This window comes from Thermobia domestica, chromosome 11 (assembly GCF_964235325.1).
Source record: "Thermobia domestica chromosome 11, izTheDome1.hap1.1, whole genome shotgun sequence".
Lineage (NCBI taxonomy): Eukaryota > Metazoa > Arthropoda > Insecta > Zygentoma > Lepismatidae > Thermobia > Thermobia domestica.
Window position 1 is genome coordinate 229,605,428 of NC_137464.1, and position 13,022 is coordinate 229,618,449.

At 36.2% G+C, this 13,022-nt stretch overlaps 1 protein-coding gene across 1 annotated transcript in view; it reads left to right on the forward strand.

Moving 5' to 3' along the window:
• The window catches only part of RpL38 (ribosomal protein L38), a 28,243-nt gene extending 22,277 nt beyond the window's left edge, over nucleotides 1-5,966 (forward strand). Inside the window, exons 4-5 of the mRNA XM_081731750.1 lie at nucleotides 874-996; nucleotides 5,900-5,966. Coding sequence (XP_081587876.1) covers nucleotides 874-996; nucleotides 5,900-5,925 — 149 coding nt within the window. The 3' untranslated portion in view covers nucleotides 5,926-5,966. The remainder of the gene's footprint in view (nucleotides 1-873; nucleotides 997-5,899) is intronic.
• Nucleotides 5,967-13,022: the final 7,056 nt, after the last annotated feature.

A 13,022-nucleotide genomic window follows, 5' to 3' on the forward strand; every position in this document is an offset into this window, starting at 1 on the left:
TTTTTTTTTCTTGTAATGTGGTTTTGACCTTACTTTAAAATTATATAGTTTTATGCAAAGTATTCCGTAAACCTTGTTCCGGTTTATGCTTATCACCTATTTACTGACACCAATTTTGCCTATCCATTCACTTTATAAATAAAACCAGTCGATTGGGTTACGAATTTTGTGGAATTTCACTTTTATCTGTTACTTTATTATTGATGAAATAGTTTCCACTTAAATTGACTTTCTTGTCTTGTGCACACTTACCAATATATACACTTGTAATTACCATTTGTATTACTATACACTTCGCAACTATTACTATAATCTCTTAAAAGCTGCCGTGAAGCTAATTTTTGAACTCGGTGAAAAGCTTGTTTAGGTTTGGTCTGCAGTTTCGTGTTATTTTGTGAGATTTAAAACCTGGACAAATTGACTATTGCTTAGGATTTTTTCTGTATCATCAGTACAGTTAACCGCTTTCTCACTAGAAGGAATGAATTTCGGTATCAAAAGTTTCGAATTGAACAAAACTAAATTTTAAACTCTTTCATTATTAAAAATTTCATTCCAAATAATGGAACAAAACAAAGGTAGAAAGTAAAGCCACGTTTCTTACTGGCCCCCTTAGCCTACACCACATAGCTGTGGGACTTAAAACTGAGTTATTTCATTTCATTTAAGGCAGAATAAATAAATAAGAAGTTACTCTACCATTGATAGAATTCTTCTTTTTGAGGTGGACGATGATATTCATGTCTTATTTCCGTATTTTCTACTCATCATTAGTATATACTTGGAGTATTAAGAATTCTTGTCATTTTATTATTATAAATAAGGTAAAGACAAGAATTGCGTATTTTTTAAAGCTAAATTACTCTGTTTCAGCCGTGAAGATAAAGAAGAACCCAGACAATGTAAAGTTCAAGGTTCGATGCAGTAGATTTTTATACACACTAGTTATTAAGGACAAAGAGAAGGCAGAAAAGTTGAAGCAGTCGCTTCCACCAGGTAATGTATATCAAAAGTTTTACATGGTCTAAGCAAGCGCTTTCTAGTCAGGTATTCTGATGATCGTTATTTAAAGGGATAAAGAATTATTTAAAAGCCTAAAATCGTGAATTTTGGAATTGTCTTTTAACCGCTTTAACCTTTTTAGTGCAGTCATAAAAGTTCTTACGATATTTTGAGAAGGGGAAAAAATATGATAGCAAGATGTCTATTCATAGAAATTACTTACCTCAGAAGCACTCAAAATTATCCAACAAATACATTTCGGAGAACTTACTGGGTTCCTCAGTATAAATTCAGTATAAACTACATTCCGTTGATTATCTTCTTCTGAATATGATTCCATTTCCTAGTTTTAGTAGTTTTTCTTTTGAGGAAAATTTCCCTGTATTGCCGGATAGTCTTATTCTCTCTCTCTCTCTCTCTCCCTCCCTCCCTCTAACGATAGAGGAAAAGAAAATTCCATTTAATTCGTTGTTTCTTTGTATTATCGATATTGTGGTAGGTAGTGGCATGCAATTTGCGAAATGTTTGCTAAAATTTGCCTTTTCTAGTCAACAATTTTCTTTCTTCCTGAACACACGATTGCCTCGACTTTTTTGTATTTATACGTGAATTGTCCATCTTCTCAATGAGGTTTTTATTGTAAGTAGCATAATCCTCCAAGAAAAGTTTCAAATAATGACTTCACTTACATTATGTCTATTTTGAGAGCTTAAAGGTCTCTTTGCTAAGCTCCATCCTCACTTTTATTATTATTATTATTTATTGAATTAAAAATAATGAATATCAAAAATGTAGGAAATCTAGATAGTATCTACAAAATCCGATTATATGAATTAATAGTTTTTAAAACCTCTCATATCGTATATAAATTTGGGTGCCCAACAAATGTGACGCCATAAGCTACGCACTCAAATTTCTGCTCCATAACAAGAGGTTTGGATAAAAATGGTTATTAGCTTATTTAATGGTTTTGTAGCTAGAGATTAATATTCTTATGTAGTTCTCTCAATTGGAGCTGTTTGCGTTACTTGGCTTTTGAATTACCGAAGGCGAGAGAACACTGAACCCTAATTAGTCGTTACAGGAACGTCTCCGTTTAGTAGAAAATGTGTATGCACTTCGAACTGTCATAGTAAACTTATTTTCCTAGAAAATCATACGGAAAGGAAAAGGAGCTTAGCGTTAAGAGAAAACTGTTGATGTGCAAGGAAGAACATCGATAGCGTAGTTGTCATGCAGTTGTTGATTATTTGTGAATACATGACTACGTGTACACTGGCGCTCTAGTGACTAAGCGGTTAGCGTACGCGTCTGTGGCGTGGGAGACCCTAGTCCGATTCCCGGCAGGAGCTGATGTGCTTTGATTCCACTTTCAGCGGTAGGTCTATGTATCATGTAGCTTTGCTGCTAAAAGAACGCTAAACTCAAATCAAATTAGCTCCGTGTACACTTGCTTATTCTTCTCCGTCCATTGCTGAACTTGTGTGTGTAACAGAGAGAGAGAGAGAGAGAGAGAAAGATATATTTTGGCATAGAACTCATCTCACTTACAGAATTAAATTTTTACTCGAAGGTCAAATTAAGAATAATTTTAAACAACCGACAATTGAGTCCGACAGTTTAATTATTTAACTGATGTGAGGGGGGTGGGGGTGATTGATGATAAAGTAGATTGTGGTATAGATTCTAGCCAGTTGCTTAAAAACCTCTTGTATCTTTTAAACTAATGAAAAAAAAAAAAAAAGCTGAAATTTGTACTATGCAAGTATTGGCAATACATTGTTTGGAATGTTTCGTGATGCCACAAGTTCCAGCATAGTTGTATTTTTCCAAATGGCACTACGTCAGATTATTACATACTTGAGATCTACATGTTAAACGAAAACTTACAATGTTACATTTATTATTCAATGTTGCAAACTAAGGACGCTGCAGTATTCCATTTTTTCCTTACACCAGTAACAACGCAAGTGAGACATGTGGGACATTGCACATCCAAAGTAATTGTAGTGTGTAATACTATAATTATGATACGACGAATTTTGAATGAACTCAAACTAAGTTACAAGGGATTGCAAATTTTACTTTTTTCAGAAGCCTGCATTTCCATAAACTGTTTAGATGGGTAGGTACCTCATCCAGTCGCATAGGTGGTTTTCAATAAATGTGAAGATTACAATGCCACTTACAGTAATGTGGTATCTCAGATCGTTCTGAAGATATGGTGAAAAGACTTGGTGTTTAACACTACTTAAAATTATGTAATTCCGAGAACTTATTGAAATTACACCTATCAAAAAGTACAGTGGAGTTCCGCTAATCCAAAGTAATTGGGACCGAACCCTGTTCGGATTAGCCGGAATAACAGTAAAATCGCGTGTTGAAGCGGGTGAACGGGTTTATTACGTTGTAATACATAGCGTATAGTATTTCAAAACATGTTTTCTGACTACAATGTATGTACTGTACTAGAGAAATGTTGGTAAAACTTGATGCCTTTTATTTTCCCACGTACAGTACATACAGTAATTACAAATCGTCCCGTGAGAAATATTTATGAGACGATGGCGAAACTATGCGTCGTCCAATAGACTCTGTTCACTGCGACAAGAAACAATAACTGAGTTCATTTCTCACAAGTGATAATAGTACGGTGCTATGGTACTACGGTAGATACTAGTACTGTACACTGCCAGTATTGTACGTTCAGTTTTATGTTAGTGCAGTAGGGTCTACTTATTCTACTACGTTACTGTATTTCACTCGTACTAAACCTATAAGTTTTAATATTGTACAGTACGTACTGTATTCTATTTCAAACTTTGTGTAATTGTTGTAATGTGGCTTAAGATCTAAATACAGGTATTAAAAAAGAAAGAAAAAAAAACTGTATTTAACGAAAGTTTACTTTGTTTTCTACGAAAACTGAACCCATTTTCATCCTTTTGGTTATTAATTTCCTAAAACTGCGTCACACACATGCAAATCCTCCCGAACCTTTTCGGATTACCGGTACTCCACTATATTGCAATGTTACGTATACAAGCAAAGCCAATTAAAAATTGTTTTCGAAAGTTCTCACAAATGCTCAATTTTAAGCAGTATATCAAATTTTACCATTTTTTAAATATCTTCCGTATGGCTTGATATAACAATTACTGTAAACGGCGTTATGATCTTTGTTTATTGGAAACCATATACGTAATTGGATGTGGTATTTACTTCTCAACACTTTTGAAATTGTCCTTTGAAAAAAGTCAAATTTTCAATTCCTCGTTTCTATTCGTTCGAAATACGTCATATGATGATTAATTCGACATAAAGGTTCTTCGAATGTACATTATTCCATCTATCTTACGCGCGTTACTATTGTTGTAGAATGCTTCAAAATATGTTTTTTTTTTTTTTTTTTTTCGATGTTTGTGATATTGTAGCGTCTTTAGAGTGCAACACTGCAGAGATTTGAAATCGGTAATAACCTGACGTAGTGCCATTTGAAAAGAATACGTAACTTCTCATGTTGGGTTGGCAACTGTTAATCTTGTGATATAATATACCAAACAATGTCTCCTTGTCGATTTTCGCATAATAGAAAATTTGAGCCTTTTTTGTTCAGTAATTTCCAGGCCAAATAGAGATAAATGGTCCACTTACATGTAAGTTGAAGGTTGACCTACGAGAGCGAATCAAATAACGCACAATTTATGTAGAAGAAAGTGTAATAGGCAACACATCAAGAGTATATAGACAGTAACCACTTATGTTAAAGCTACTTTTCAACATAGCCGCTAGGTTTCTCAACACCGCCAAGTTTTTCATCGAGAGGCTAAAATACTGTGAACATGTTAGATCAGGATATACTGCGCATGCTCGAGCACCCCCCACCCAAAGTTCTGTAGTTTTTCACTCAGAAACAGCAACATGGAGGCATGCAATATCGTGAAGAATTTTGACATTTTCAGCAGTAATGTCAGGGCATTTTATCACGAATCGCATTACATAACTTTCCCAGTGTTGTTTCATATTATGTAACATTCACAATGAGCCCACGTGTTAAAAAAAAAAAAAAAAAATCCATCAGTAGAACCTCAAACATATCCTGGAATAGTCACTATTCTGTCCGCAGATTGAGTTTCCTTGAATGTCTTCATTGGTGCAGAGTCCGCTTTCAGTTCCATGGATGCCCACTTTGTTTCAGGTTCGTAGGGGTACGCTCAGGACTAGTCATCTGTAACGCTGTCTTCCAAAACATGTTCTTCATCGTACTGTCAGGTGGTCCAGGCATATAGTCTTCTTATGGACTCGGAGGTTCTTCGGCACCCACCGAAAGCTCACTTCAGGAACTCTCAATTTGTCATGCACCACATCATACAGTGAGTGTATTGTAAGAATTGTTGACCGTGATTCGATGTTCGAAGATAGATTCGACTGGCAGTATGATTTGCCCCTAAATAACAATGTCAATTCATGCCATTATTAGTTGTCCAGCATGTGGCAGGATCCTTACAGTCTTCCATATAACGCGCACACCATTTCTTCTGTAGATTTCACTCGAATGTTGTCCTTTTGCCCACAGAAACGAGCTACACCTCTGCTCCTCACAAGTAACACACACACACACACACTTTATCCATCTTTTTACCTGTTTCTGTCGCTAAAGGTACATCTGATGGAACAACTGCAACTACAGTGCAAACTTGCATTCTTTTAATTTTCATTTCCCGGATCATGTGGGGAAAAGAAAAGTTATACGTTACTTGTTTGATCTACTTTCGATATTGTACTGTAATCAATTGAATTTATTTTAGAAAATTAGTTTACATAGTTATAACTTTGTTTACAAAACTTGACTGGAAGTTGCTATTAGTGAATTAAAAAAGTTTTCTTTTTGTTACAGGTTTACAAGTTAAAGAAGTGAAATGAAATTCTGTACTTCGTGAATGTGAATAAAATTTATGTATATATGTAATTTGTTTTATTGGTTAATATATACAGTTTACTAAATCTCAAATAGGGTTTAGATTAATGTGAGAAACAGCTGGTAGATTTGCACTTGAAGTTACTTGTGTATGACTGGTATCTTGTTCAAAGAATCTTGGTCAATCCTTCCTACCTTTGCGCGTGTCTATTAGGGAAGTTGTCAAATTTCAGTCTTAGAAATATGTATATAATACATTTCCTAATTGCGTAAAAATTCCTACTTTTTGTGTTTCAAATTGTGATTGAACAATTTTCTATCAGTATTTAACCCTCGCACTACCTAGGTATTTTTTGTAACGCGGACTGCCAAGGAGGGGGGGGGGTCATTTTGTGCCCACCTGTTAAGATTAAATGTTCAGGGTGGCCCAAACGTGGGTATACACCCCTGCATTGATCAAGTATAACATTCTAGTTTATGGATTTATTTGTTTTGACTGTTTCGGGCTTAAGTTGTAAGTAAAAAGATGTTAAAAACAATAATAATAATAAAAAAAAAAAAACTAGTTGTACCTGTTTGATAATAAAATACAGTGAGCTGCTAGGTACGGGACTATATATTTACTTTTGGGCCACCGTATATATCGGAAAAGAAACAAATTAGAAACTTTTACAAAAATCTACAGAGACTGAAGTGAACAGTACACATGATAAGACTAAGTTATTTATTATGCTGCCATCGAGGAGTGATACTTCTAAATGTCAGTCACATCTCCTACCACCGGTGGGTACTTTGTAGGCACCCAAAATTTGCTATTTTGCAACTCAAAATAGCAAATTTTATGAGAGATACTAACGTTCTATTTGAACCACCGTTAAGATATTCGCTTAATAGCCCTGTGCATCAACGAAGTTTAAACGAGCGGTCACTCAAACACATTCAACAACATTAAACTTTCCAGTTTAAACGTGGTTCCAGGACCAGGGTGTCTACTGATACTGGAAATACTTAAATTATACTGGAATTGATCCACATACTAGAAAAATCATGAAACTGGTAATTTGTCAACAATTTTCTCTCTCTCTCTTTTTTTTTTTTTTTTTTAATTGTTTTGAGATTGTAAATTTTTTCAAAGCGAATTGTATACATTTTGTAATTAGACATTAAAGCAATGGGTGGAGTGGAGGGCTGTGAGGGGAGTTGGGAGGTCCTTTTAAAAATGTTAAAAGATCATTGTATTTTAAAAAAATCAAGGCTAATTAAATTTATTAAAGAACTATTCTTTTGGTAGTAAAACAACTACAAACTTGAAATAATCAAGGTATTATATTAGGCACTGGAATTTTGCTGATATTATACTGAATATACTGGAATTTTAAAAATGAAACTCAGTAGACACCTTGAGGACTTTTGTTGCACCATTGAAAGTCGAAGTTCAGTTCATCTCATTTTTAGTAAACTTCGGGCAATTTGTAAAATCGACTCTGATTGGTTGTCGTGTTTTGTCTCTAATCTTCGTTTAACAAAGTAACAAAGTAAGAAAGCATATATTGTGCCGGGCTTTTCGACTTTCGAGATTGTGTGCATAGAGTTATGACAAGTCTAATTTCAGTTATCGTATTTGTGATGGAAAAAATAATGAAACTACGAGCAAAATTTCCTAACACGAGAAATGTATTGCAATTTCATTAGTGGAAAAATACAAAGACATTGTTGAATGTAAACAGACTGACTTGGACCAACGAAGTTTAAACCCCCAAATTCGGCCGTTCAAATTAAAACCTAAGTTTATCCACCATTTGACCGAGACTTGAACGTTGTTGGTGCAACAGACATTTTCACCGAGCTTGGTTATGACCCTCGTTGAACAGCTGAACTTCGTTGGTGCACGCGGCCGTTAGCTAAACATGTTGAGCAATAACTTTTTTTTTTTTTCAATTTTAAAGATTAGAAGAAGAGTTACAAAAATTTTGAGTACTGTGGGTGGCACGAAGATCCCTCCCCGTTGGTAGTCTGAGGGTTAAAAATCAGTTGTTCAGAAAAGTACTAAACCTAAGCACCGACATTCTCAACGCAAACCCTTTACCGACCATTTACGAGGGTCACTACGAAAGTTTTGAGATGTGGAATAACAATTTAACACTTACATTTTCTCAAAATATTCACCATTACACTGTACATACTTTTGCATTCTCGAAAACCACTTTTGGAAGCAGTGTTGCCAGTCTTTTTCTTCAAGTGTTGAAAGTTCATTCTCGTAAACCTCTACAGCTTCCTCAGAGCTACAAAATCTCTTCCCACGCATGCGATCTTTCATCCTGGGGAACAGGAAAAAAATTACCCAGGGTCAGGTCAGGGCTATGCGGTGGATGAGTCATAAGTTTGATCTCCGTAGATTCTAAAAACTGAATTGTGATGTTGGCCGTGTGTGCGGACGCATTGTCATGATGAAGCAGGATATCACGCAATCCAACTCTTGGACGCCGTTTCCGAAGCTTCTGGAACACTTTTGTTAGGCAAACAGTGGTGTACCACTCAGCAGTAACAATCCGTTGTTCTTCAAGTGGAACAGTTGCAACATGGCCAGATTTGGAGAAGAAAGTTACGACCATCTTCCCCACACTTCGCGGTCGCTTCACTTTCGTGGGTGGATTTTCGTCTGGAAATATCCAAACTGTAGACTGGCGTTTGTTTAAGAAGAGTCAAATTGATAGATCCAAGTCTCGTCACCAGTAACAGTGTCAGAGACGCGTCGAGAATTGCCTCCATCAAATCTTGCAAGCATTTCTTCACACCATTCCACACGCATGTGCTTTTGCTGTTCAAAGTGTGAGGCACCGAACGAGATGAAACCTTCCTGAGTCGAAGATGATCATGAAGAATTTTTGTTACTGCTGGTGATCCAATGTTTACTGTAGATTCAATGTCCTTGAAAGTTGTTCGAGGATTTTCTCGAATCATTTGTTCCACAGCGGCAATGTTTTCATTTGACACAGTTGTTGCCGGACGTCCAGCTCTCTCTTCATCTTTAAGCTATGTCCGGCCTCTTCTGAATTCACCAAACCACCGAAAAATTGTAGCACGGGAAGGAGCAAGGTCCCAAATGCCCCCTGCAAACGGTCAAGGCTTTGTATCTCGTTCAAGCCACTTTTGAAATCGTAAAGGATCATTGCCCGAAAATGTTCCCTTTCGAGCTCCATTCTAGACAGCCGAATACTCCTCACATCAACAAACAAGTGAAGGCGATACGGCCGCGCCGATAAGCGAGGCGAGTTGAAACTTTCTTCGCTCTGGATATCACTACCGAACGCAATTGTAGGAATTCAAATACTATGCCACAACAATACGTATCTCAAAACTTTCGTAGTGACCCTCGTATCATCCTTAGTGTGCGTTCCTTGAGAAATGACGTTGCTTGTAAAACTATATGTTTTGATAAGTTTCTTCCCATCGTCGAAAGAATAGTTCTTGAATTACTCCTGTTAAATATCCTCGTTAACCCGTAGTGCTCTCATTTCGCGTATTTCTAATTTTGTAGTTTAATTAATGGTGTAAATTACATATTTGTACAAGATTTTCTTCACAATTCCATATTGTAATGAAGAACCGGTAAGAATAATCGAATTAAGAGCAGTGATTTAAGAACCATCAACATTCATTCTACAGTGGAAAAACTATCAAAATATGTTATAAGGAAACGTGTTTTCTTGAAGATCGCGCTCCGACGTTAATCACTCAATGAGAATTGCTCGTTGAAATTTGTGTTAATTATATGCCTACCTGAGTGTACATTTTTTTTTTTTTTTTTTTTTTTTTTGATACACATCCTGTTAAGTCTTAAGCAAATTCAGAATTGGTTCTGATCTTTTTTACAAAACAGATTTTATTCGGCTGTTGAACACCATTAATGCTGCAAAATGGCCAGTTTTTTTCTTTCTTTACTACCTGGGCAAGAAGGTAACCTTACCTGCTCCTGTAAAACATGCCATTTCGAAATTATCACAATTTCTTGTAACTATAGTTACATGAGATCTTAGAATACATGAATTCAATTTGTGGAGTCACAGATGTGCGAAAGATCCCTCACATTATAATATTAGGGTCTATGTGGCTAATTGAAGACAAATTGAGGCATATGCTTGGAAAATTTCATAACTTTGTTGTACTTTATTTACTGATTTATTTTTCTCAGACAAAATCAATCATCGTCATAATTATTAGAAACAGAAAATCTCTGAATTAAATTAAGGGAAACTCGAATAAGTGGTCAGAAAATGCGATTTTGCACTTTACAAACGCCCATAAACTCGAATAAGTGGTCAGAAAATGCGATTTTGCACTTTACAAACGCCCATATCTAATAATTTGTTTCTTGTAGGTTATCACGTTTTTCAGGCACACCAGATTTATTCAATTCCACCTAATTCATTTTCTCCTCTTTGTGTAAATGGTTCGCTCTGTTCTGATTACGAAAAGCCCATTGCAATCGTGAATACAGAACAAGACACTGTATTTATAGATTGTTCATCGATGTCCAATGCCACTTCGTCTTTAAAATGAAGATATATTTACAATGTGCGCTCAATGTCACTGGAGTGGAAATCGAGAATGAAGCACCACATCAATAATGTGATGTTATTAATAGGGTATTTTATTAAAATTCGGCGTTCACCTTGCCTTACAGTTGCCATTCCAGCGAACAGTAGTATAATTCTTAAAACTACTAAGATAAAACACGTTTTGCTTTCTGAAAAGAGGTATACTGTAATAGCGAAGTCAGTAATGCATCTGCCTAACAACTAGGGGATCCGAGTCAATCCTAGTATTGGAATGTTTTTGAACTATCTTCGTTCCAATGCGACTCTGAGGCTCACCCAGATGCTTTAAAATTAATACTTCCGACAATCTAGGGAAGTAAAGGTGCCAGAGAAAGAGCTGACCACATAAGCTTCGAAATTAGGAAAATTCGTAAACATCTGGCTGATGTATGACGCAGCAGTTGATGTTTCGTAAACAGGGCAGAGTGAACGAGTTAGGTGGAATAAAACTGGGTTAGAATACTGCTTTTATTCATGAATGAAGTAATTACAAAATATATAGTAGACGTTCGGTTGTATTTCACCGAAACTAACCTTGAACAGGGAGTTCAAGGCATTGTTAAACTATGGAAGATTCTAGTATAGTGGCGACATCATGATTGCCACAATATGTGATCCTCGGAAGTGACCGAACAGTCGTCGTCTCTTGCTGATGACACTTTAAGTTAATGTGTTTCCAAAGACATGGCCATATTTTTGCTCCTCTTTTAACTCTTGATTAATGACTTACACATATTTGTTTGAGAGGCCACTTGTCTTTTCTCCATTGTCAGTGAACAACGGATGCACCCTTTACGTTTTAATGCAAATAAATAAGAGACACTTTTAATGTTTCAGTGTCTTGCCTTGTTCTGTTTACAGCAACAAATTATGTAACTAATTGTTAATTTTAACTTTATGCAAATTTATTTATATCAGTATCTTGGACAGAGCTATATGCTCCATTTAACAAGTGCCAATTAACAGGTAAATTGCAATACAAAGAAATAAAATACAAAAATATATGGCAATGAAAAATCAATCTTTATCCCTTTAGCAGTTAACTGATTGTGAAGATAACATAAATTGCTGAAGAATGTTGATGTTGAACTGTATTTGATCTGTCTATAAAAATAGTGTACTAAGGTATCTATGTGACCTATACGTTCTATGTCGTCAATGTGAATTTGAAAATAAGGACTCCAGATTTTACAAGCATATTCTAATTTACTACGTAAAAATGTGTAATATAGTATTTTGATTGCAGAAATGTCAGTCATAGGTTTTGTTATCCTTATAATAAAACCAAGATTTATATACGATTCGGAAATTAAGAGCTATATGCATAGCTGATCCCGAAATGGACTCCTAGGCGAACCGTACTTTTGGAATATCATAACCTTCTATTTCACTGTACGTTGCACGTAATTTCCAAAGTGATCCCTAAGGTACAGTTAACCTTAAGTGCTGGTTGGCCCAACTATACCTCGCGCGGGGCTAAAATGTTAAAAGTTCAAGGCAACTCTTCGAAGCTCAGTTCTACTCGAATAAAGCATTAACATACACGCAGCAACTACGAAAATAAGATGTAAAACGAAATAAATTGTTACGACGTTGTTGAAATACAAAAATGTAGCGGAAAAATAAACGTTAAAGAGGAGGAATACAGTTTTTTAGAATTCACTTTCAGGTAAAATCTCGCAAAAAGAAATAGTGAAGTTATGTCGTTAGCAAACCTGTGGTGAAAACTGTTATCCGCCTATTTTTAGAGTGCTGTTAGCTAATTGTGTACAAGTTTATAATATACAATGTGATTCAGGAGGAATGTCACAATTTGTGAGGTATTCTACATGTGAAAATTAACCGAAAAAGTCCTATGAGCATGTGTCCGCTTTTTCGATCGTTACGGAACTGGAGTGGATTGAAAAGTACACATATCCATGAATGATTATGAAGACAAATGTGAATATTGCTTACTGAAATACTGTGTAGGCGCTGTGGTGGACAGAATAATGGTACAGATGGCTGATCCATCCTACAAGATGTGCTCAAAAAGTCCCCCACCCATCTCAATGCACTTGTCAACGAGTTGGAGGGTGTGTTGCGTTGCACATCTAACATTATCTCGGCGGGCAACAGCGTCGGTGATGCGAGCGAGAAGTTATTCATGTGTATCCATCTTCGTAGCATACACCTCCTTTAACCAGCCCCGTAAATAGAAGTCCACTGGGGTTAGGTCGGGTGATCTGGGAGGCCAGTTAATGGATCCGTCACAGCCACACCGTTGAGGAAATGTGTTATTCACATACTCGGATACTTGTCTGATACAGTGAATCGGGGCTCCATCATGTTGCAAGTACATTTGCCGTCGTTGCTCTAATGTCACGTCTTCCAAAAGTGCAGGTAGGTCTTCTATCAGGAAATGTGCGTATGCTGCGGTTGCCATGCGAGTTGGTAGGAACACAGGCCCTATCACAAGATCATCAATCATCCCACACCAGACGTTCACTGTGAACCTAGCTTTG